The 26426-nt window shown below is 41.0% G+C and overlaps 2 protein-coding genes and 1 long non-coding RNA gene across 5 annotated transcripts in view; 1 reads left to right on the top strand and 2 right to left on the bottom strand.

Annotated features, from left to right (window-relative positions):
* MOSMO (modulator of smoothened) overlaps window positions 1-9528 on the bottom strand; it is a 30679-nt gene extending 21151 nt beyond the window's left edge. Inside the window, exons 1-3 of one of the 3 annotated variants that reach the window (XM_033074350.2) lie at window positions 9351-9436; window positions 4016-4136; window positions 1717-1786 (exon numbers count right to left, since the gene is read on the bottom strand). In XM_033074350.2, coding sequence (XP_032930241.1) covers window positions 1717-1786; window positions 4016-4036 — 91 coding nt within the window. In that variant the 5' untranslated portion in view covers window positions 4037-4136; window positions 9351-9436. Of the gene's footprint in view, window positions 1-1716; window positions 1787-4015; window positions 4137-9308 lie in introns of all 3 variants that reach the window. The other 2 variants (XM_033074347.2, XM_033074349.2) reach the window with 2 other exon arrangements.
* A 614-nt stretch (window positions 9529-10142) lies between these two features.
* On the top strand, window positions 10143-14959 carry LOC117003920. The gene is made up of 2 exons (XR_004419565.1): window positions 10143-10843; window positions 11505-14959. It is a non-coding gene; the product is annotated as an uncharacterized LOC117003920 (long non-coding RNA).
* Window positions 14865-26363, bottom strand: LOC117003918 (cytochrome b-c1 complex subunit 2, mitochondrial). The gene is made up of 14 exons (XM_033074298.2): window positions 26249-26363; window positions 24341-24433; window positions 24060-24209; window positions 23553-23617; window positions 22543-22599; window positions 22079-22203; window positions 20606-20703; window positions 20131-20188; window positions 19876-19971; window positions 18871-19070; window positions 18525-18605; window positions 17891-17967; window positions 16192-16345; window positions 14865-15332 (listed from the first exon to the last, which is right to left on the bottom strand). The coding sequence occupies exons 1-14, from the start codon at window positions 26282-26284 to the stop codon at window positions 15249-15251; spliced, it is 1374 nt and encodes a 457-aa protein (XP_032930189.1). The 5' UTR covers window positions 26285-26363; the 3' UTR covers window positions 14865-15248.
* Window positions 26364-26426: the final 63 nt, after the last annotated feature.

Genomic DNA, 26426 nt, shown 5'->3' with positions numbered 1-26426 from the left:
GAATTAAGTGTGGGTTTAAAAAACAAAGTGAAACATGCTCCTTCCCACGAGTTTCTATGACGGAGAGCACATCATTAACACATGAATTTAAGTGCACGATTCGTTTCAGAATGCAATTCAACCTAAGGAAAATAAAAAAGTTCTTTCTTCACCCTTGTGACTTCTCTTCCCCCACAGCATGTGCTCCTCACATCAACAGACACAGAGGAAGCAGCAATGCTTTTCTCCTCTACAAGAAAGAAAATCAGATTCTTCCACTGTTGCAGTTGTGGAGCTGACACTTCCACTGACCGTGGGAATATTGCTGGATTACCGTCTATGAGAAAAGATAGCTCTCATTACTCAATTCAGAGTATTTCTATTTTGCATAGAGAATACCAAATATATCAAAGCAAATTTTCAAGTCAAACAAGTTACCCACTATATAAAAGTCAGCCTTTAGGAAATTTGAAGCCCATGACAACCCTTTATGGATTTTCTTCACTTGACTTTGGTATAAAGACATTACAATTAGAGGTTGTTAATGTTTGATACATTAAGCTCACACTGATGAAACCATTCCCCTGAATCTCTACATTTGCCCTGCTTATCAATGAAGACAGGTTCCCTCTCATTCCTGCGTATACAAACATTTTATTGCAGAAATGAGTATATATGCCATCAATTCGAGAAAAGTACAAAGAATCTAGGTTCAAAGAAGCCCATCTGAAGTATTCACAGCAAAGTTGTTTTGAGGTACACTGAATGATCAGTTGTCCTGTTCTGATCCCACACCTATTCCTTCAAATATAACCAAACTATGTTGCAGAAAAGCAGTCACAGCAAGAGGAGTGGAAACCATGCAAGAACCTGGGCAAAAGAAAGGAAAGCCCAGGAATAAGAACTGTGAGAATACAAACTGGGAAGCTGGCACCATGATGAGCACTGCAGAAGTAACCTACCTGACCTTACTGTCCATGAACAGTCACTTGATTAATAAATTCTTGGACATACCAAGCTCAGAGACAGCCCAGCCCTCTTAATGCAGTGTGCAACAATGGCACAAAGAACTGCTCACCATCAAGTTCAAGGCCTAATGTGAACTGTCCTCAACCGGACAAGTATTTAAACATCCAAGTGGGCTATTAATCACTACACCTCGAGAGACTGTCATCCTTAATGATCCCAAAGTGCTTTGTAATTTATGGCATAGAACTGCAGCTACCATGAGGTTTTTGGGTAGCAGCCAACTGTTGCCTATTGCACTGTGTTGTGCTGGCTTGGAATACTGCAGTGAATCACTGGGAGGCTTTCCATGCCCTCACAAGGGAACATTTTAGTTCATCCCAAGGACCCAGATGCAACAGACTGAGTATGTTTTGCTCAAAGACCAGGCTAAACACACTCTGAATTTTGAACCTCACACTCTTACTAGGAAGTATTTCCCACTGGATTAGCCCATCCCACATACAAACTATCACAATCAGATGTTTCCTAAGGTACCCAAGAGAGACCAAACTCTTGTCATAAACTCGACTTACAAAATTTAAAACGTGTACAAGACAATACATCAGACAGGAAATAAAATATACCATGATAGGAAAAACCCAAAAGCTTCCCACTGAGAGGGTATATAACCTATGAACACTGATTCCACATAGATCCCCAGAGAATCAGGCCAATATGAGTGCTTTGCCAGTCTAGTTTGTTTCCCTTCTCCTTAAAATAGACACATACCCTGCACAGATCCTCTTCTTGGCCATATCTCCAGCTTTTCAGATCTGTGTATATCTCCATCAGTCAGAGGCTTGGGGAAGAAAAGTGAAATTGAGCAAAGCAGCTGGAGCATACATAAGGGGATTGCTGAGAAATTATCAAAGAACTTTTTTCCTGCATAGAGCCCTTACTGATAACAAACTCTGTCAATTACTATGTTTGTAGGCACTCTGAATTACAATAATAACTTACATCTAGGTAATAAGACAATTATTTTCAAATTTAAAATTGTATGAACAAAAAATTTTAAATAATTTTATAGTTTTCCCAAATTACTTTGCAGAAGAATAAAACAGCCTCCATATTGTATTTGTTCCACCATACTACAAACATCATTTTGTATCTGTTTCTAAAATAGATAGCAGCATTTATTCTCTGTGAAGTTCAATATACTTCCTCATCCATGAGTCACTCCAGTTACATTCTTCTGAAATAAAAAGGTCTCAAGCACTGCTGGAAAAGGATTCAAGAAATAGGTGAAGAACTCCTGCCTAAGATGAAAATCCTACACACTGCATGAAAATAAATGGGAAAAAGTTGAGCTGTTATGAAGTACCTATGAAAAAAAAAGTAGGTCAAACTTGAAAGTTTGACCTACTGATCTTCTTTGCTTTGGCAAAAGTACAAATGGAGTTTACATAATGCTGCTCACATGTAAGTGCTGTCTGGAAACTAAATGATACAAATGTTTTTAATAAGCCCCAGCCATTAACAGGATTCCTCTTTTTTATTATTTCACACAACTTTAAATCTCTGTTTTGCAGTACACACTATTGAATCCTTACTTTTAAGACTCATACATTTAAGTTACTCTCGTTTTGACTGGTGTAAGTTTGTGGCAACAAGTGTAATACACACCTCAAACCAGGTCTAAATTGATTTAAAAAACCAGAGGAAACTCAGGTAACTTCCTGAAACTTCACAAAGCTGAAGTTTCAGCAAGGCTCCTTTCCCACAGACAAACCACCTGTGTATAAAGCAGCTTTTCAGTTACATACTTCTTGAGTAAAGCACAGGATGGACAGAAACCAAATCTGTATCTGCACATAGTGAATAGAATTTAATTCTGTAGGAACTGTGCACACTGCTGGTAAATAGAAAGGTTATTCCAAATATCTGAAACTCAAGTACCTTATCCAAAGCACCTACTATTAGAAAAGACAAATTAAATGCACATTATTCTGTGATTGTTCCCCTTAGTTTAATAAAGTAAAACTGTGATAGGAAACAAGAGTCAAAGCCAAAAGAAAATTAAAGCTTTGTTGCTGTAATGCTAATAGAAGTTATGTGTTAAATATACCACCTCTGTTTTACAGAGGAAGAAACTGGGGTACTACCACAATAACTTGCCAACATCCAGAGTCAGCCATACCAGATACTAGATTTGAAAGTTACTGGCTCCCAGATGTGTACTCTATAATCAGGTATTTCTTACCTAACTCTAATTAGAGAGTGAGGAATTCAGTAGGATTTGGTGGAAGGCAAGCTAACAGTTTTGTACCTTCACATGCTAAAGAGGAAACAAAATGTGCACCTAACAGGAGCAGCGTGAGTTTGTGTTTGTTAAAAAGCAGATGTAAAACATCAGTTCCTCTATAGACAAAAACAATTGGTTCTCTCAAGTCTTCTCTGGCAGGCTCAAATAACCAGGCTGACACAGCTCTTTCATGAGATTCTTCCTACACATAAAATAGTTCCATATGTTTAAATGCTGAGTGGTTGAGTAAGCACAAAATTAATTCATTACAACAATGCCTTTCTATTGATTTTGCTTGTGCCTTAAGGCCTGGTCGATTAGAGAACCCAAGCACAATTCAAGCACTCTGCTTTGTCACATTTTCACATCCACTTGAAAGACATCTACAGACACAAAGTAGAATGGAAATGTTCCTTTTAAAGATGGCACTGACCCTCCCTGTCCAGGCAGGTCCATTAGCAGGCTACTCTAATAAGAGTATTCAGATTATATGAGGTTCAGAATCTTGTTCTTGTTTAGGTTTGGTATTGTTGTTTTCAAGGCATTGGCAACATCTCTGAAATGCAAGTGCTGCTGGAACAGGCTGCATCTTAGAAGCAGGAGATCCTCATCCCTCATTGTGGGGATCAGCAACACATCACAGCCCACCACCACCTTTCCCTCCTTCCTAACACACCTGGGAACATCCATCAAAGAAATGTGTTTTCCTGAAATTATGTCTTAGAATCCAATTTTAACACTCTGATGTTCAGATGGCTTTGGAGATTGCTTTTCAGCACTCACCTCTAGGACCTGATGGTACATAAATCTTCATTCTCTGTATCATCCTCCTTTTTTTTTGTATTTTCAGCATACAATCCAAACAGGTTCATGAAAAGGCAAATAACTTCTCCTGTCACAGTCACTACACGATAGCACAAAAAACATTAGGAAAAAGTAATTTTGTAGAATTGCTTCCTATCATGTCCCATCACTTTCTATTGAGAAGAGCTGGGAGATGCATACTGTGTTTTTTGAGTATATTGCAAGGTGCTTAACAAATGATCACCAGAACCCTTTTACAGACAGTTTTTGAAAAGCCAGCTACCCACACATCACAGAAACAACAGTATCTCCTTCAGAGGACAGCACAATGGCTGCTCTATACCATGACTTCTCCTCAGGGGAGCATTGTACATGAACAGTTTCTCAGCACAGGCCCTAAAGGACAGAAGTCACTGGTAACACACCATACTGACTTTTACATATCACTGCTATTTAAGCAGACAGCTTCATTTAGAACAATAAATGCCAGCTGGAACTCAAGTTTATACCCTCTTTAAGTTGTGGGTAATTTATTTACTTTATCTGTTTTATTCTATTTAGAAGTAGTTTCATTTGAGCACCTTAATGTGATCTTGGGTTTATTCCATGTACAGCCAGTGCTCCCCTTAGAGAAATATATCTCAGTGGTCTCAAGCTCAGAAGGAGCCAGGAATCATTGCTTGGTCATCACTACCTGTGATAGTTTGTTGGGATGAAGCTGATCCCAACAAAGCTACAGCTCCTGTTGGAATCGTGAAACAAAATTCCTCAGGAAGAGCTATGACATGCAGAGGAATAACACTCAACATCAGTAATTTTCCACTAAGTACTACACAACTTACTCCACAAGAGCAGGGAGTTAACTGCCTCAGGAGGAATGGCCTGCTGCACAGAGCCTGCTCTTCTGTAAGACCATTGTATCTGAAATCATCCTTCCCAAATAAAAATGCAACTGAGTATGCAAACCCCTATACATAACACTTTAGAAGATAAATAGAAAGGCAGCACTGGTAGAGACAATTTTAAATAAATGTCACATTCCATATCTATAATTCATTCTCTCACTGTTACTGCACAGCAAGATACAGAAGGCAGTTTAAATGAAAAGTGTAATTCCTAACACAAGTGACCTTGATACTTTAGTCATAGATGCAAGATGAAATTGGAAGCTCTGCTGAAACACAAACATGGCCCAGGTCAGCTCTGTTGGGCATATGCTGAGTGGCCTGGCCATAACATTCTCCTGTGTGCTCCTGGTGACCTATGGGCCATAACATTCTCCTCCCTGGTGTGCTCCCTGGTGACCTATGGGTCAGCACAGGAGGATGTGATATATCCCTGCTTTAGGAGTTACCCATCAGTTAAGCACCCCTAAATGCTGACATCCATGTTAACTTATTGACTGCTATAAAAAGGGTACACGTTGTTCTGTAAATTGGAATCAAATGAGCAATCATGCTACATAGGAAGGGATGACTAAGCCACATAAACAAACTTAGCTTAGCTTTCTGAAGGGAGATTTTACTTGATTAAATTATTCCCTTGAATTACTTGACCTATCCTAAACCCCATAAAAGCATTTCAAGTTGTCAACCCCCCCATATGTACAGCTTTTAACATCTCTAATTTCAACTGTGCACACTATTCCTACCTTTTTTCCCATAAAAGAGAACTGAAGCTAGAGCTGCCTCTATCCCCCTTCCTCCCCTACTGAAAACAAAATATCAAAATCATTAAAGACCATCCCACACAAAAAAAAGGAACATATGGAGACAAAACTATCAGCTTATAAAGTTCTTTGCAGAAGTGCAGAGATACAGGAGCAAAATTCCTTCCTACTTAAAGCAGTGGCACTTTAGGCACTGGCTTAAATTAAAGCCAGCTCTGTCCTTATTTCTCACAGAGTGTCAGTTTGATAAGAAAAGGCAGTCAGTGCAAGAATACTGAGCAGCCACTAGTTTTCAGATTGGAGTTCTGTACTTGCACAGCACGAATAACAAAACCTCGCTGAGAAATCACTGTTTAGAAAAATCCATTTAATCTTCATCTTTCATTTACCATCTTAAAGATGCATGAAATATCTGATACCAAGTTAATTAATAACTCTTACAAAAGTACATAATGAAGAAGTGCCCAACAGAGACTTGGACCCATGTTCACAAAGGTGTAGCTTCTCTGGCCTGAAGACAGATAAGCATCTGAGACCTTCAATAATCTCAGTTGCATTCCTTTCCTGATAATTGCTGGGGAGAGATTTTTATAGCCAACATTTTTCAAATGACTATAAAACTTAACTTTAAGAGTAAGATTTAGGAGACTAATCAGCCCTTCTATATTGATTTAAAAAAATATTGAAAACTATCTAGATTTTTCAGAGAAGCATTAGAGCCAGTGATTTACACTGCTATCCAATTTAGCTGAAACTCATTACTATCTCTGGAGTAAGAGGTACATATTGTTTAGCATCCAAATCAGAACAGACTTTTTTTCCTGAAACATAAGCCCAGGTTCCCAACCTTAGTGGCTGTAAACAGCTCTGAATGAGCCAATGCAGTGCTGCCTTCCCAGGTTTGCCAAGACCTCTGCTCTCTGCCATCCTCAAACAGCTGCAGTATTGAGGAGACCAGGCTGTTTCACACTGCCTTTCAGAACCCCCAGGACAGCAGCCAAGCAGAGAAACACTATTACTCTCCCTCCTTGGTACTAAGCTGACTTGTAGAAGCAGAATCTGGAATAATTCCCACAGGAGATGAACCTAAGAACACAGAGATAAAGCGAAGAAATATTTTCTTTTACCAAATAGTTCCTTTCACCAGCTGAGTGCAGGATGCTCCAAAAAAAACCTGCTTCTTAGTGGCACATATGGAAGCTGGATGCCTTGGATGTGCTCCAAGCACAGTAGTCTGCTGAGAGTCCCTGAATGTCACCAGCAGCTGGGACAGGTTTTACCATCAGGGCTGTGCCCTCCTGTGCCATATCTCTCTCCCCAGCAGTCTCTGGGTAATGAATGGCACTCATAAAAGCATTCACCTCATAATTCAATACTATAGGAAGTCCTTGGTTCAGTGGGCATCTCCACACTTCCTTTCTTTACAGTTTGGGCAAACAGATCATTTTGGAAGGTCTAAGCACCAGAAACACACATTTGTATTGTTTTTAAGCACAACTCTTATAATAATGCATTGAATCCTATATCAATAAAAATCTACAAAAGAGTCATTAAGGGTGGCAGCTAGCTCTCCTCTATGGTTTTATCAAGACAACAATTTGTTTGGCTTCAAAATACAGCAAAGAAAAAAAAGTTTAGGTCTGTCAGAACATTCTTCAACTAGCAAAGTCCTGCAGAAAAAAATCCATACAGCTTTCATGTTTGGCAGCTAATTAAAAGTAAAACTGTTAGTTGCACCTCAGAAATAGCAGATGATTCTTAAGTAATCATCCACTAAGTAACTGAGAAATGACTGCTGCTTAAAATATTTTAGGAAACAATTTTTGTATCACAAAGAGATATAAAACATTTTTCTTTACACAAGAATGTAACGGACTGTGCTTAGTTCCCAAAGGACTTTTTTTCCATGAGCACTTTTTTCAGAATAGTTTTTGTTATCTCCTTTCTATACAGGCAGAGAGAATCCAACATTTTACACATTGCACAAGATCTGCTAATGTGAGGCAGGATTTCAGAAAGACATATTTAAATATTTGAAATTAATACTATTTTATTTGACTTTGAGCCCCTGAAGAAGGGCTCATTACCACAGCACTGCTGTTAGGTGGAATTACAAGAGGAAAGAACCAACCATTTTACCTAGCCATAGGCAGGAAAATCACCACAATTAGCTACAGGATGAAGTCACCCAGGGAGTTCCTGAAGGCTGCATTTTGGGAAGGGACTCGTTCCCTTCCTTTGAACCATGTAGGAAAGTCCAGGTTGTAGACTAGGTAATTAGAAGCAAATCAAATAAGCCGTAAGTGCAGCCTGGTCAGAGTACAGTCACCAATCCCAAACAGTTTTTAATACTCTACTTCATTAGAATAAAGGAAATATGACACAATTTGAACCAGTTCAACCATTCGCATGCATTGAATATTAGGCATGGAAGATGCAAGCCAGATGAAGAAAATTTTTCAAACCTTCTGCAAGAATTTTTGACGGAAGTCTTTACAGCCGGACCAGTTTTCCCTGAACTAACCTGTGGTTTGATTGGAAAAATCACAGGATCTCCTGAGTTGAAAGGGACCTAGAGGGATCATCAAGTCCAAGTCCTGGTTCTGCACAGGACAGCCCCAAAAGTCACACCGTGTGTCTGAGAGCACTGTCCAAACACTTCCTGAACACACACACAGGCTTAACACTGTGACCACTGCCCTGGAGAGTCTGGTCAGAGCCCGATCACCCTCTGATACCCAACCTAAACCTCCCCTGACACAGCTTCATGCTGCTCCCTCGGGTCCTGTGACCAGTCAAAGTGGTTAAGTTAGTTTAATCTGTTTGCAGTAAGGTTGGCTTCCTTTCCTGACAGGGAGATTTGGGTTCCTCTGGGACATGAGATCAAAGAGCTGCCCTCCTCCTGTCCTCTCTCCCTGCTCCACTGATCAGAACAGGCAGGTCTTTATCAACAGACTGAAATAAATTGTTCATAGACAATTATATCATTAGTAAAAAGACAGATACCCAAATCCTTGTTCTTGTAAAGAAAACAATGTCACATTCTGAAATAAAAACCACATGGGATCTCGGCTTAAGAGCTGATAAAAATCAGCATGCAGGAACTATTCGGGGGGAAAAAAAACATAAAGAAAACCAAGAACTTCCCCGCAACAAATGAAACGTCAGTGTAGCACGAAAGACTCCAAACCTGCCGCAAACTAAGCAGAGACAGATCTCAATTCCCTGTCCAAGGTGACGGCACCTGGGAAGCACAGGCAGGGATGCTGTCCTGGCCCTCAGGTTCCCAGAGTCAGAGCGGTCCCAGGGGCTTTGCAGAACCCCTGGGAAGACCGGGCTCTGCCGAGGGGGCCGGGAGGCACCGCCAGGGGCTCTGCCCGGGGCCGGGGTCCCACCAGCTGCCCCCACCGCTTCACTCGCCGCCGCCCCCGGGGGGCAGCCCCGGGAGCCCCGGGACGCGGCCCAGCCGCTCCTCGGCCCCGCGGCCAGCAGCCCCCCAGGCTGGCTCCCCTGGGCGCCTCACGCCAGACCCAGCGCCCCCCGGGCCCCGCAGCCCGCCCGCCCCCGAGCCCCCCAGCGCTGCCGGAGCCCTCTCCCGGCCACCTGCCGCAAGCTGCCGGCGGGTCCCGCGCCGGCCGCCCTCACCCGCGGACTCGCCGGTGTTGATCCAGTCCGGGTTCGCCAGGCTGGCGATGGCGAAGATGTCGGCAGCCAGGAAGAGGCATCCTGAGATGATGGTCAGTTTGTCCATCTCCTCCGGCTCCGGCGGCACCCGGCTCCGGCCTCCGCCCGGCTCCCACAGCGGGCCCGGGCCGGGGGCGCCTCACGGCCGCGGCTCCATGGGCCCCGCGCCGCGCTCGGCGGCGGCGGCAGGAACGGACCCCGGACAGCGCCGGAAGCGAACCCGGCGGGCGGGGGGGCGGCGGCCGCTCCGGAAGGGGAACCCGCGGTCCCCGGCGCGCGCCCCGGGCGGGGCGGGGCTTCCCGCGGGGGCGGGGCCAGCTCCGGGGGGGCGGGGCAGCTCAGGGGCCTCTGCAGCTTTCTCCGGGCAGCGCGGGGCGGGGGCGGGGCCTGTGCCTGATGGGCGGGACTGGCTGGGGGCGGGAAGGGCGGGGGCTGTGCCGAGTGGGTGGGGTTTGGATTGGTGGGCGGGGAAAGAGGCGGGGCTGGCCGGAAGGCGGGAGCGAGAGGGGCGGTACCGAGCGCTACTTGTGGGCGTGGCCTGGGGAGGAGGCGGGGCAAGTGGCCAGGGTGGGGCGGGCGGTGCCCCAGGGCGGGTCTGTCGTGAGGGGCGGGTCTGTCGTGAGGGGCGGGTCTGTCGTGAGGGGCGGGTCTGTCGTGAGGGGCGGGCGGTGCCCCAGGGTGGGTCTCTCGTGAGGGGCGGGTCTGTCGTGAGGGGCGGGCGGTGCCCCAGGGCGGGTTGTGAGGGGCGGGCGGTGCCTGCAGACCCCACCGCGCCTGGTCCCCGCTCGGCTCTGATCCGTGGAGCCCCAGCACTTGGCTGGACCTTCGTGGCCCTCATACTTCGCGGTGCCCGGAGGTGGTTTGGAACCGATAATGAGCCTCTTGGTCAGTGCCAAGGGCTGGGGAATGATCACAGGTCTGTGTTTACCACAAAAACCTGCCTTCTGTTTCTTGAGTCCCTGAAATTCCAGAGCTGCCTCTCTAGCACTGATGAGAACAGGGGACATGGAAGGAGTGAGGTTTGGCGGCTGTGGAGCCCCTCAGAAGCGCTACACAGCATTGTGTCTGTGCTCTGTCTTTGGAAGGAAATTTAATTAATTGTGACTGGAAATCTCACCCAAATACAGCCATTTCTGATGGCATGCTTTTCCATAGATTCAGCTGTACAAAATTGTGGGGAATCTGTAGCCAGAAAATGAACAATGCATCAAATGTGGGAAACCAGCCCGGTTTTGGCCACAAAAGCTCTGTGCCTTTGATCCTGTTATGGGAATGTTGAAGTAAATGAACCAAACAGCCCTCACATCTACACATACTTGGGAAAAATCTAATTGTTTGCATTTTTTCCCTTCCAACAGTGAACACCCACCTGTTTTTTCCAGAGTAGCACAACTGGTCTATATGGAACATACTGGGAAGCCAAGTGGGCAATTGCCTGTGCTGTTTATTTTTATGTAAGTATTTTACATAAATGGCAGACTGTACAAACAAAATGGAGGTATCAGAAATCTTAACGTGTTCACCAGCAATCAGTAGGATTTGTTATTTGGAGGACAAGCCCTGTACTTACCTCCCATTGAAATCGCCTGTACTTGACAAATTTTCTTAAGGGTGGAGAAAATTGTAAGGCTTTTGATGAAAAATAACTGAAATTATTCCCTCCAAACCACAAAAAATTGGTGCATGGAAGAAATAGTGATTTGAAAAATCCATTTGCTATAGGCATGCAGTATTTTGTTGAAGTCCTTGATAGCTGTAAACTCCTCTGTTCTGTTATTTTATACCCTGTTCCCTGCCTTCCCTGAATATGTTGCTGTTAGTAATGAATACTGAAGTAACAGTCCCTCCTCCTCTTGGCAAAATGTGTGACTTTTTAAGAAATAAGTTTCTAAGTAAAAACTACTTTCCGTGTGTTTATTTGCAGAAAGCAAGTTTATGGAGTCTTGGCACCAACTCAGCACACATTGTCAGTCTAAAGAAGTAACTAAGGATGAGAGGCTTAAGTGTTTGGATACTTAAGAATGGAGACAGCACCCTCTCAACTGTCTCCTTAAACATTTTATTGAAGAATGATATCACTCTCTCAGCTAATAAAGTTTTCCTCTCACTTTTCAGAGGGCACTTGACAGCATTGGAAAACACTGAGCACACAGATAGCAGCACTAATGGCAGAGATTGGGATGGATGAATAAGGATTAGCCCTCACAAGGGTACAGGATGGGCCATATCTCCAGAAAACAAGCCTTGTTGAAAAAAGCTCTGCAGCTAATGATGGAAAGCTGAAACCAGGTAAAAAGAACCAATACTGATATTAAAATTTAATTGCATTGAAAATATCCTTGTTCTGCATTTATGCTTTGAGCCTGTCTCTGATTTATTTACACTTACACAGATCAAAAGAAACTCAGTTTAAAATTACAGAGAAAAGAAACTAGCACAAACTGTATAAAGCTCAGTGCCAGCATTCCACTGTGATGAAATACCTGTGATCTTAAAATAGCTGATATGGTGACTGTTCTATAATTAGATCAAGATTTAAGTCTATACATTGTTCTCCAGCAAAAACAGACTTCCTATTCACCAGCAGATTTTTTCCAAAAAATATTTTGACTATTACCTTTATGTAGCAACTAAACTTGAATAATGTAATTCTTTATTCAGTGCATTATTGTTTGAGCAATTTCTTTCTGCAAGTAACACAGATCTTCACAAGGCTTGAAATTAATTTGCCTTATTGTTTGCTTTTTATTTCTCTTTATTACACAGAGTAGTTACAAGGTGGCAATAGACTAATCTCTGTGCTTTAACAATCCACACAGGTGTTCATTTGCTAAATGTTTTAAACCTGAAATGAACCATATCAGAACTAGCAGACTATTACCAGTTATTAAAGGTTTCTTGTGGAACATCTGACACCTGTATTAAACTTGAAATTGAAAGCTCTGTAAATGTGAGTGCTTCACATGGGTCCCCAGCCCAATTACATTAAACTCATGAACTACAGTTTGGGGACGAGACTGTGCTATGGTAATTCCCAGCATGAAATTGTCTCTTAACATTGAAATCTATGAAGCGAAGAAGTAGTTTAGAAATTTACTGGCTGTACAGTGAAAATGCATATCTTTAAATTAGAACAATTTTCCTAGCAGTGCCTTTATAGTTTGGGCAGTCCTTCCTTCAGAATTGCAAGCACCAGGAAGAAACATTTACTTGCTTGATGAAATAAAAAACATCAAATGGAGTTCTTGGCCTTTTATTAGGCGAAAGGCTTTGCACATTTGATCTGAGTATAAAACTCAGTGGGAAAATCTGGAGCATAAATTTGAACTAAATACTTATGATTTTCTTAGGACATGATAGCATTTATCCATTCCCTGAAAAAAACCCCCAAAACCTCTGATATACAGAAGTGTATTTATGATACTGATTGGCTGTTGGTTTGTTTGAGTTTGATGCTTTTGGGTTTTTTTTCCCGCATCTCTAATTGCAATACTAATCATTGAATATTAATAATATGCACCACTGAAAATAATTAGTTCTATTTGCAACAATTTGAAGAAGGCAAGCTTCAAAAGCATTTTCAATAAGGGTTACAAGGAATCTAATTATTTACAACATGAGATTTACAGTGTTTGATTTACTGCAGCAAGTACAGAAAGGTTTAAAGTGAGTTGAGGACTTGTAACATTGTCCCTCTGTAGCTGATCTTAGTTTTTGGAACCAAAGGAAACAAGCTGAGCTTGCTTCATGGAGCACCTAGATCTAACTCAGCACATGCCTCATGCAAAAAAACCTCACCAAACAGCTGAATTTGTTCAATTCCTACTTAGGACCAAAGCTGTAAAATATTGCAAAAATACAGTATTTGTAGAAACTCCATCTCCTAATGATACCACAAACAGAACAATTACTTTGGCATTAATACCAATGCACAGAGCATGGGGGTTGAGAAAAGTAAGATGCACAAATGCACTACTTAGGAGCTTTTCCTGCAGTGAATTAGTTTTTATCTTTATGGACTTTTTTTTTCTCAGCTGATAAAAATGAGTATAATCTTTTAAGTTTCAATCTCCTCAAAATACCTTCAGTGGTACAAGAAGTTAACTCCATAGAAATCTTCAAAGGCTGCTTTCTACTGGAATGCCTCGGCTCTTGCAGACAGCTCTTGCTTAATCCCTGGCCTCTCCTGACAATGTAAGGTGTGCCTGTGTTGGTGGTTTTGACATTTCCCTTCCTGCCTCTTCTGTGAACATAAATGTTTGTAATGGCCACACATCAAGACAATTACAAGCAGCTGATGATACCAAGATGGAGCTCTCGCTACAATCCTGTAAAAAACTTGTTTCTTAATCAGTTCAACTCCTGACAGTGATTCAAGATTAGGACTTTTAAAATTAAACAGGAAAGAAAAAGCACTTTTTGTGAGAGCTATGGCATACAGCTTTTAAGAATATATTGCTCTCAGTGCTAAGGGTGGTCCATACACTCAGTAGAATTAATGTAGATGGTTACAAGGTAGTTCCAAGTTTTCCTGAGGCACAGAGATTTAACAGAAATAAACTTCAGAGGTAGGGGAAGGAACAGAAGTATTAAAATGAGATAATTAGGCTAGAACAGCAGAAAGGAAGCTCACACAGCAAGGGGCTTTCCAAGAGATTAAACCTTTATGTTTGAATAAATCATTACCTACACTGAAGGAGTAGAAAAAAAAAAAGAGCTTGCTTTTCTGTTGATTGAACAAAGAGATAGACCAAAGGAAAGAGCATACAAGGGACAGTGAACAATAGAATGATTGATACTAGAGGAGCTTCAGAACTGAAGAACTTCTCTTTAGAACAAATGTTTGAAAAAAAAATGAAGATCCCATGATTAGCTAAGTAAATGGCTATGGGAATTACTGCATGTTCAAGTAAGAGCATGCTGTGTGAGTGAAAACAATGAGGATGAAGATGACACTGAGTCCAATAGTGATGATGACAGAGACATGGATACTTTTAGTATAAATCTTCACAGTTAGAGTTGTGAGTTCATCCATGTTACCAGCAATATCCAAAATTCAGTGAATATCTGCTCCAGGCCAGACACTTGAGTAGGCACAGTGTGATGCTGTACTCCAGGATGCTGGTGCACTGTGCAATACTCTATTCAAATCCCGTGTTGTTTGACCTCCTTCATGCCGAGACCCTTTCCTCTTCTTCCTGCCCTTCTGTGTCACATGCATCCTATCTGTAAGCCTTTGCTTGACTTCAGAACAGCTCAAAAGTTGGCTTTTTCAAACCCTAAATTTCTTATGATGTATCTGTTTTCTTTTAACACATGCCTCGACTTCAAAAAATGTATGTCCTGTGAGATTTCAAATGATGTATTAGCTATATATGGATAATCCCCTCAAAGACATCTTCTAGTACTTGTGGAGAAGTCATGGAAAAACAAAACCTCTGCTAGTCCCAGACAAGTAGGAACTGCAAGCTCTAAGAAAGTCTAATACATTCATCTTTATTTGAAGGCAGGTTTCTTTACTTAATTGATATAAGGATGGTAGAGACAATCTATCAAGAACATTTCCTGAATATACAAGAATACATAGATAACCAGTGGTAATTACAGCATTTGTCTCCATCGTACAACAGTGTACAGCACCAAATTTATCAGCCTTTTATATACCATTTTCAGTGAAAAAAACTTCTACACAGAATGTATGAACTCAGCACTTTATTTGATGAGTGCAAGCCCACAATTACTCCAGATTAACTTTCTGAAAGAACTGAATTCATAAATAACAAGTTAGTAATAATTCATTTAGAACATGGTGATTTAGAGCACAGGTCCATCTTGAATCAAATTCATCCCAGATTTCTTTTACAACTCATCAAGAAAAGGAGTATTTCCCAAATCTCCAGAAGCTGCCATTGATTTCTTCCCACTGATGAACTTCTTTGCAGCCTGAAAATAAATCAGGAAAGTGGATATGAGGAAATATTCACTACAACAGAGTTGATGCTAGAGCATCAGCTTCAAGTTACTAAAACAAAGGACAAATCCTGGCACCCCTATAATATACCATGATGTAAACAATCCTCCTTTTGCTGTAGAAATCTAATTGCTTCTAATACAGCTACTCATCACTTTATAATCTGAACAGAAATGGCAGATAGACAACTGGATAGAAAAAGCATGAACTCTAAAAATGTTTATTCCTAGAATAATTATTACACCATAAATACAGTGTATCTCATTGCTACTAAAGCTATTGCCAGCTGGTGCAATACAAATAAGCAATGACTATGAAAAAAAAAAATTTATCTCAGAATTTCTCTTTATGATAGATTTTTAGAAATTTGCTTCACTCACATATAAGCAACAAGGTAATGTGCAGTAGCAACAAAGTTACATCAATTTATCACTGAAAGCTTAATTGTTTTTTAAACACACCCATTATTCTAGACTCAGGAATCCTAAAAACCTTGACACAGAATCACTTGCACTCACCTGCACTGAAACTAATATGAAGTTTTCTCTGAATATTAGTCAGCAGTTTCAGGTAAATTTTAAGTGAAGAAGGTGAGAATTTTACATAATTGCCAGCTACACTAGTTTGACAGTGTATTGGATTAAAAAGTCTTCTGTTAATAAAGCGAAGACATCAAAAGGTACCCAGCTGGGATTTGTAAATGAGCTGCCTTTTCTATTTTTAAAGATAGTAAATGTGTGTGTTTATAAACACACAGAAATGAGCATCAGTTTTCCATAAAAAACCTGACACAGTGATTAAGGAACACCTGTAATACTGACACATACTTACATTCACAACATCAGCAGTGGCTACAGAGTCGATTTTTTGAGCAGCAGCAGATGGGGATGTGTGTGTGCCAGAAACCAGGGACTCAGACCCAATTTCATTCAGCAACCCTTTTGAGGTCTCCACTGACATCAAATAGTTGGCTTTCAGCTGATTTCTGCCATCAGATAAAGCATCAAATGAGCAAGTTTGAGTCCTGCTATTACCTTCCTTACCACCCATAAATACAATGAGGGTTTGGTCCCTTTAAACTTCTCAAGATTCCATTTTTAAGGTTTCCCTTTTCTAATACGGACGGATTCCATCGTTAGGAAAGAGGCACCACAAATAGTCCAAACATGAAAATGACAGGTACTTGAACACCTGCTGTCTCTCCACAGTCAGATGTCTAGCTCAGGATTTGTTCCTGTCTGAGGTAACTAATGCAATCAGACAAAGTATCAGGTTTAAATCTAATTTTCTCATCAAGAACAGATGCATGCAGAGCAATTTTGTCCTAAGTGACAAAGAAGCAGTGAATGTAAAGGGTCAGGTACCTCCTGTAATAGTTCCATGCTTAGTTAAGACTTTATGGTTTTTGTGTTTCATGAAGAATCACTGCTACATAAGAAAATCTTATTTTTGTAACCCAGTCCTTCTGTTCTGAAGACAAAAAGATAGAACACTATTTATTCCAATAGCTGATTATTAAGTAGCTTGGTATTTCTGATTGAATTGTCAGACTCTGCAAATAGAACTGAGTTTGGTTGGTGGTTTATTTTTTTTCAATAAAGGAAAAAGATGAATATAGGAAATGCATGAAGCGATTCCAGAAGGGAAACTCCAAAAAAAAAAGAAAAAGAAAAAAAGAAAATTAGCCACAGGAGCACTGCATGTAACTCCCTAATGGTAGGCAGCTTTGTTTAAAAAAACAAGTGCAAACCAAAAAACCACAAAACCCACAACACACAAAACAAATAATGCCCAATATAAAAGTGCAGCATCCACCATTTAGTTATAGTGACTAAGGCAGAACCAACCATGTCTAGGCTATCATATTTTGTGTAACTATGCTTTTCATAGTCTTGTATTTTATACATGCAACAGGCAATATTTTCATTTTGCTAATAGAGTCTGTACTATATTGTTGTTTTGCACAACTGCAGCTTTAAAAGCTTAATGCAGTTTAACACTACTTGGAGACTCCCTCCCCAAATATTCCTAGGGGCATGTATTTCCAGCACTTGGTGTAACATCACTAATTCAGTGCTTTACACTTGCACACCCTCATTACTCCTTTTCTTTGAAGATGGTACAGATTGCTTATTGTAATTGTTTTGGGAATTGCTCAGTGTAACTGTAAAGGGAATTACCTAAATAATGCAATTTAGGATTCTAATTCAAATATATCTTAATACTACAGAGTATAATTAAAACGACAGCATCTGCTGACACTCGCTAATTTCTTACATTGAAACAGTCTTCAGGAAATATTAACACTGCTCTAACAAGATTTCATTAGGAAATAACACTACTGGAGAATCAGTACAGCTTTGAAAAAGAATATTGATGGAGCTCAGTTTTAATGCAGGACCATGAGCAATTCCCCATGGAAGTAATTACAGGATAAGCTCTGCTGCACAGAACGGTCTGTGTGTTTGACAAGCAGCCACATGTTAAGAAATTTCTCTTTACAGCACATGAGAATTCTTTACACACTCACTTTGCCGTTGTGACATCAGCATCGGTGACACCACCCTGAGCAACTGCCTTCACCTGGTTCAAAGCAGCTTTAATCACCTGAGGAAGATATAATTGTTTTAAGATTTATTTCCACATCAAATTTCATCATGTTATTTCTATTATCTGGTATCTTGGAAGCTTCAAGGGAAGAGCAGCTGACAATGTGAGGATTGTCTGCCCGAAGATGATTCTGAGCAGTTTTATAACAAAACTAAAACCAGTGTAACAAATGCCCAAAAATGCACAAAAACCAGTGTGGACTGTAACTGCACCACAGCATTCATTTATATGGTCTCACCATTTTTCATACAAGTGTTCAGTTCTGCCAGCTTCAAGAAACAGCATGTTCTTCATGATATACTTAGGCTTACAAATGTAAATCAGCCATTACAGTCAGCAATTCAATTTTACTAACTTCAGTTCATATGATGTATCTGTCCTTCCCACAAAGCAAGTCTCATTCCCAGCTTACAGAGCTAAGTCATAATTGAACATGTAGCATTCTAAAACAAGAAATCAGATGATTTTTTTTAGATGAATCAATCACTATCTCAAACCAAATCACTGCTTTGAAGGTTATGTTATTAATACTTAAATTCCAATCAGCAACTCACCTCCCCAGCATTTGGAGCCTGGGCTATGGTATAAATCCCAAAGAGCCCAGAATCAGAGTAATTAACATTAAATGCAGAAACCTGCAAAACAAACATTATAATCAACTGTTACAAGTATCAGAGTAATTCAGCATCAAGCACTGGAAAATAACTGTTAGGATCTGAAACACTGTAATTCAAGAAGCTAAACTCCCTCTGTGCTGAGGAAAGATCAGACTGGAAGCCTTCACTGATACACTAATGTGTGCAAGAACGAACCAATTGAGATTCTAGCTGAAGGTAGCAACCTCCCAATGATAATACACATTTTACTTAAAAATCAGATACAGAAATCCTCTGAACTTACATCAAATGGCTGGCTGGTTGCTTTAGCAACACCCTGGGTCAATTTGCTGGTAACATTGCTCCCCCTCTTGACAAGGGGCCCAGCACCTAAAACATACTGCAGGACACTGAAGGCATTTGCTTCTGGGCTCCCAACGACAGCTCCTTCTGCTACAATAGCAGCATGGACAAGGCTATCCCCAGTCTGTTTCCTGATTTCTCCTAGAAATACAACAGAATAAAAGGTAATACAGTGCTGAATTAGAAACTACTGCACATTCAGAGGCATGGAAAGGAAACATTTCCCTTTAACAGAGAGAAGCCAGGGCCTGAAGTTACTGCATGTCAGGAAAGCAGCATGAGACCACAGCTAACTTTAAAAAGTCCTTTACTTTCAAAATTTTTCTTGCTAGCACAAAACCTGGTACCTTGCTGTGCCTTACTTGAACCTGACCCTAAACCATACACAATGTGGGATGATAAAACTCAAGAGTCTCCATATAACAAAAATTCCAAAAAATAGTGTATCTTCTGTTTGTAATAATATTAATGCTCACTTATAGAAACTGAAGTTATTCCAGTCAAATATTAAGCTGGAAACTTTCTTTTCCCCCTTCATCATCTGATACTCCAGCTAAACAATAGGTGTTGGTAATGGTACAGGACACTGCTCTGAAAGAGCTAAGCATTGCTTTGACTTACAACATTTAACACATCTTCTCTAAACAGAAATCCCTAACATACCCTTACAGGAATCTTACCAAAACTGCCAAGAGAAACCATATGGCAGCTTGTTTTTCACTTTATAGAAAAAATAATGTCCCAGGTAAAACTTTGAAGGGCTGGGTTCAGTTTTATCCCAGAACTTTCCATGGTGGAATCTTCTGCTTATTTAAATGGGATATGCATCTGAACTGTCACTTCCAACACTCAGCATTTAGGGCAACTGTAGAGTTTTCAGTTGTAACTTTGAATACTACCACATTTATAAACAGAAAATCAGAATAGATACAAGAAACATCCTTACCCCCTCTATAAACAGCCTTTCCACCAGGAGCACCAGAGCCACTTCGGATATTTAGGAATTGCTCTGCAACATGCTTTAAGGTAGAGTGCTCTACACCTGCAATACAACAGTTACTCCAAGTAATGCAATGACACTGAAAAGCTACAGCAGTTAAATAAAAGTGAAGCCTATCTTAACATTTTACTTCTAGAGAGCACTCAAATTTCTCCAGCAGTGTTCCCATGACCTGCAGTGCTCATTCAGGAACATACATACCTATTCCTACGAGAGCCATTCTTGAACTTGTGAAATTGGTCTGTACAAAATGGTGAAGCTGCAACAGCAAATTCATATTTTAGGGTATTTTGTTTAAAAACAAAAATCATGTGTTTCTGACATAGCCCCTTATACTTCTTAAAGCAAAGTTCCCCAAAGGAACTGTCTATAGAATGTAATTTTATTGCATTTCCCAGTGACAACTACAAAACCCTTTTATACAAGAACACCTACATTTCATTGACAGCCTCACTGTCAACAGAAAGCCACTGACCTTAACCATCTTTTAAAATGTGAATGTGAGTTCTGTACCTAGTATTAAAAGTTGCATGGAAATAAATTATTTAAACACCAGATCAATAAGGTGGTAAATACTACCTGTATCTACACTAAATTAATTTTCTCTCAGAAGTGTCACTACCTATTCCTGACAAAAAACTGAAACAGATATATAACACAATACAAAGAACCCTACCTGCTCAGAAGTAATTTTTCCAACTCTGTAGTCTGGACAATACAAGGGGTTTGCCAGAGCATTTTTATAAGCTGCAGCATGCAAGTTTTCCAGCACTCCTGAGAGGAACAAAGTTTCAGATAATTAACACAAGAGCCACATTTAATAAATGTTACAAGTGAAACTAAATGAAGGAGAGCTGTGGTCCACATTAAGGACCATAATATTTGCAAAAGAAGGTCTGGAATAATCCAATTCATAGGGAAATTTCCAAATCCTTGGCCTGGAGCAATCTGGCCTGAGGCCTTCTGTTCTTATGCAGCTTATTAAAAAGTAACCAAAACAAACATATAGATAAAATAACTTATATATACACTCAACACTTTGGCTTCAACAGCAAGCTATAAATGCAATCAGTATTTAGAAGAAGGGGAGCAGCATCCTTTTAATTATCATCTTCACTGTAGGCATCCCTTGTTCTTGAGAAAGAAGAGGCTCTCTAGAATACTATTTGTAGCTTTGTGAGGTGTCTCATCTATCTCCCTGCTCAGACGAAGGATGCTAGTGTCTTAAATTCCCTTCTCATTAGTTTTTTTGCACGCCAATAGCATTCCAGTAATTCCTGTTTTGATATTCTCCTTGTATTTGCTCACAGTTTTTCCTCAGGAGAAAGATTCCTTTCCTCATAGTTCTGTTTCTGAACATTACTGTGACTGAAAATATTACATTACTATAATAACAAACCTGCAGTTGATATAAGTTTAAAAAAAAATTATGATAATTAAAAAAAATAGTGGCACCACTTCAGTGTAAGCCAGAGATTTTTCCAACATTACACTGTCACCTTCAATGGGTTACAAAAGGTAAACATGCTTCAGAGTGGTACAAATTATGTGTATTGAGTAGAACAACCAGGGTGATTTTGGATGACAAGAGTTAATAACACAAGATATACTGGAATAGGCCTGATCTGACTGAGGCTTTGTGTTGTGTCTCCTTTTTGTTTTCCCTTAAATGCAGAAAGCTAAATTTACTATCCTTAAGCTGGAACCCATTTTCAGAGGGATGAAAATACAGATTGTTTTTATACCAATTCATACAAATTCGTCTTTTCTAGGATACTGTTTTCACACCAATGAGTAATACCTAAATATGGTTTTCAAAACACAAGCTTCTGCAAATACATTGTCAACAACAGTTATGACTTGCACATTCTTTGGTTGTACTCAAAAATAATTAAAAATGTAAAATGGAAGCTGTCAAGGAAAATGGTCCAAGATACAGTCAGCATGTTACTTGCTAAATGTTATCATAGGCTGGAAAAACCTGTAAATTCAGAGAAGTTCAAAAACACCAGAAAGGCCATACCTATCAATAAGTTGGAAAATTCAATGTTCGTGTGACAAAGCAAAAGGGAAACTATTTTTTCCACATTTTTTTTATTTTGAAGGAACTCCTGCAGAACCAATACAGTGGAACAGAAAATACACTTACCAACTTGAGGATTCTGAAGTGCAATTGCTTTATCAACTTTAAGTCGTGGCTGAATATCAGCTACTTCCCATGGTCTGAACTCTGGTGCTGTGGTAACATTCAGGAGATATTCCATTACTGTATCACTAGATAAAAAAAAGTTACAAAGGCATTAAACACGAGTAATATACTTCTTCTGCAGTCGAAAGCAATTCAAATCAATCTGTAAGCAACACATTAACAACAAAATGCATCACTCAAGCCAGAGCAATTATCAGCACTGCTCAAAGTAGGATAATTCAGTTCTGCATCATTTATTTGCTCAGTAACATGACACAGAAGTTCAAAATTAATATAGTAATTTACTGATTTATTAAAAAAGCATGAGAACAGATATTCCTCCCACCATGTAAAATGACAAGTCTTCACTACTAAGCAGTTTTAAAGAAGGCAGTAATTCCCTTTATAGCCCATCAGATACCTACACATAGTTTCGCAGACATTCAACAGAGTAAGCCATTTTCTCTCTTGTTGCGTGTACACTACACGAGAAAAAACCAAAATCCATTTCAGCAAAGAACACAGAAGTCAATGTTCACACATACTGTCCCCCATTGATCAAATTCATCAACAAGACACAGACTGGAACAACTACTTAACCTTAAATCTGTCTGGGATGTCTTTTTCAACACACACAGAGCAGAAACAGGCAATTAAAACTCATATCTTCAGTATTCAAGTAATAATATTCAAGTAATAACAAGTGTCTGTGACCATCAGAATTTAAGATTCCACAATAATCCAAGGTAAAAGAGCAAATAAAATTGAATAGCAGAACATGGGAAAAAAGTGCCTAGGTATGAAAAAAAGCAATTTAGAAATTACTCTTTTTGGGCAGAAAACTTAGTTGATCCTGTCCTTTTCCTTCAACATATTTGTTACTGACAAGACTAGAAAAGGGTAGAGTCATAAAACACTATTTTAAATCAAATTCTAGATAAAAAGATCTTACTGGATGATTTCAAGATACACTGAAAGAAAGCAGGTACAGTGAGATCTCTCTTATTCCTCTTAGTCTTGTTTTCCTAGGCTCAAAACCCTCAAATCACAACAGCTAACTACTGTCTGTACTGTTCCCAAGGCTGCAATCTATTCACAAAAGATGGAGGAAGGAAAAAAATCATCTGACTTTAGGAAGTTTATGCAAAGGTAGACAGAAAACTAAGCTTCTAAACAAATTATATTTCTTCTGTGTGCACAATATTTGTGTTTTGTTTACTGAAAGGTGTTTTTAAAATACAAATCATCAGCACAGCCTTGAAGCTTAACAGAACAAAAAGTACATCTTCCTTGACAACATTCGCTATTCAAGTGCCACTTCCTTGCTGAGCTTATCCACCTACACATTGCTGTGCTTATTGTCTTATGTTTCCTTTAGTCCCAGAGCTCATTTGCAGCTCACCAACACAGACCATCTTTCTATGTGGGTACAAACCTCAGGCTGCCCCCAACAGCTTCAATGCCACGAGTGATCCGGAAGGAGGAAGCTCCTTTAGTAGTCTATTAAATAAAAACAAAAAAGGGCAGCTTACAATTGTAGCTATTTACAAAACAGATATTGAGTTGATGGCTGCAGCAAGAGAAACTACTCAGAAATATTCCACACATGCACAAAACTGGGTTTGTATCAGCCACCTGAACTAATTTCTACTGCAGCTTAAATAAAATGAGTTATGTGTGTATTTGAATGTAGATATACTATATATATATCTAGTTTAAGACATCAAAGGAAAGCATAATTATAAATGAGTATTACTTCTCCTCTTCCAGGAAGCAGCATCATTTCTCCTGCACTGAACCACATAACCAAGTACAACTGTATACTGTTCTCCACTTTGTAAGATCTTACATTAAATTTTACCATACCATTCATTTTTGCACTAGTAAACCATTTACCATTTCACCTACTGTCAATATAATAGCAAAGGCAATTAACACTTACCAAATTAGATGCAAGACGAAGCAAGTGAGCAGTTCCCAGGTTACTGGTGGTTTCATATCTGCTGCCTGTTTTAATAAACACACCAATTCTTGAAGCTGGAGAGAAGTTTTCCAAAGACGCAATAACTAAGCCATTTGGTAATTTTGTGATCTGTATTAAAAAGAAAAAAAATCTTTGTTTTCATTCAGTGGAAGTACTTATCACAGCTCTGCTTTAACTGAGTCTTAAAAAATAAATTAAAAAGAGAGAGGAAAAAACCCAACCTGTATTTTTATACTGACCTCCAGATCCTGAGACTCTGGAGATAATTTCACTTTTGCTGCAGCTGGTGAGTGTGAAACTTTAGGAGCTGTTTTAAGTGAGTAAAATCTCTTCTAGAGGAGAAAGCATAAGAGAATTAATTTCTTTAATTAGTTCATCACATTTCCTTACATACTGAAAAAGAATCTGATTTTAAAGTAGAAATACAATGAAGGACTTCCAACACTGCAGTAAAAATAGTAATTCCCTTGTAATTCCTCTGATTACTTCTTACATCAGTAGAACCTGTGCTATGACTTACACAAGGGCTCTGGAATTTCAAGGAATAGCAATGTAAGAATCTTTCCTGCCCTCCTCTCTTTGCAGCTGTGCAGTGGGTGTCCCTCTCAATCCCATACAGTCAGGAGTATGCTGCAGAGCAATTAACTGAACCAAGAGCCACAACAATCCACACATGCAGCACAACACCTTGGAGGTAACTTTAAATTCTTTATGCATAGGCAGTTCAGCTCCTGAAGAGTCAGCTCAGAGTTCCAACCTGCACAGAGGACATGGAGGCAAGTCCTCAGACTGCAGTCTGGGCCTGTTAACATAGGTCCAGAGGAGGCCATGAAGAACATCAAAGGAGTGGAAAACCTCTGGTACACAGACAGGCTGAGAGCTGAGGGAGTCCAGCCTGGAGAAGAGAAGGCTCCAGGGATACCTCACTCCAGCCTGCCACTATGTTAAAGGGGCTCTTAAAAGAGATAGAGAGGCAGGCAGATAGGACAAGGGGGGAAAAAAAAAATCTCAGAGGGTTACACTAGATTTTAGGAAAAACTTCTTCCCTGTGACGTGGTGAGGCAGTGAAATATGTTGTCCAGAGAATTTCTGGACGCCTCATCCCTTGAAGTCTTCAAGGCCAGATTGGACAGGGTCTGCAACAATCTGGTCTAGTGTATGATGTCCCTAGCCATGGCAGGGGGCTAGAATGACATGATCTCTTAGGTCCCTTCCAACTCAAATCATTCCATGAGTCTAGGATTTTAATAACCAAAAGCAGTCCTTCATATAAAAGAGGTGAACATCACAGGAGCCCTGCCTTCAGCAGCTACAGAAAGTTGCTTATACTAGTAAATTTACATATTACTCGTTTCCACATTGAAAGAAACTTTATTCCCATGCATCCCAAGGTGAAAACCGAGTGACAGAAACACCACTGCAATCGGCTGTACGGATGCCAGTGATGTAACTCCCATTGCTTTACCAGAGACTGTTCATTGTTCGACCCTAGGAAAAACTCCTTTCCACCCTAACCAAGGGTTTGCTAAGACACCTAGTTTTAAACTCTAAGTCTACTTATTTATGAACTACTCCTTTATATGTAAAACTGACTCACAAACACTCTGTCACTCAGAGGTCATTCTCCATCCCACCCGAGCGCATTTCCAGCGGACGTCCAAGACAGGTTCTACCCAGTTGTCCGAGAGCCTTTGGGAACGACAAGTCCTCTGTCCCCTGCACGCCTCCAGGACACGCCAAGCGCAATGCCAAGGGCACCACCTTGTCTCAAGCAGCTGAAGCCTCTCTAGCGCGGCGGGATTCTCTCACCTCCCTTCTCCCCGTGCCCCGCCGGACGCTGCCGGGGCGGCTCTGGGTGCCGCTCGCTGCGGGGCGCTCCGGACCCGGCCCGCGGCCTGTCTGACCTTCAGCCGCCGTCCCGCTGCGCCGCCCGCCGGCCCGGCCCGGCTCGGCCCCGGCACCCACCCCGACCCCGCGGGCAGCCCGGCAGTGCCGCTGCCACGGCTGCCGGCCCCTGCCCCCTGCCCAGCTCACTGCTCCGAGCCGGCCGGGGTCAGGCCCACCCGCAGCCCCGGGCCCAGACAGCGGCTGTCACCGCCAGCTGCGCCTCTCCCGCACCGCGCACAACGTGCCCGGATCCCGCTCACCGAGAGGGAGCGCGCGGCCATCGGAAACCCCTTCATCGTCCCGCGCCCCTGGGCTCGGCCCCGGCCAGAACAAGATGGCTGTCCCGGAGGGAGACCCCGCCTTCCCGGCACGCCCCGCGCCGCGCTGACCTTCCAGCGAGCGCCCCCCGAACTCTACTGCTCCGCCGGGCGGCAACAG

The sequence above is a fragment of the Catharus ustulatus genome, chromosome 16, assembly GCF_009819885.2.
Source record: "Catharus ustulatus isolate bCatUst1 chromosome 16, bCatUst1.pri.v2, whole genome shotgun sequence".
Lineage (NCBI taxonomy): Eukaryota > Metazoa > Chordata > Aves > Passeriformes > Turdidae > Catharus > Catharus ustulatus.
This window is presented reverse-complemented; position numbering and strand designations above follow the sequence as displayed.

Coding starts and splice junctions, on each gene's coding strand:
- LOC117003918 (XM_033074298.2), bottom strand. CDS start 26,284: ATGAAGGGGTTTCCGATGGCCGCGCGCTCCCTCTCG. Junction 20,704..22,078: donor ACTTCAGAATCCTCAAGTTG/GTAAGTGTATTT, acceptor TGTTCCTCTCAG/GAGTGCTGGAAAACTTGCAT. Junction 20,189..20,605: donor GAAAAATTACTTCTGAGCAG/GTAGGGTTCTTT, acceptor TTGCTGTTGCAG/CTTCACCATTTTGTACAGAC.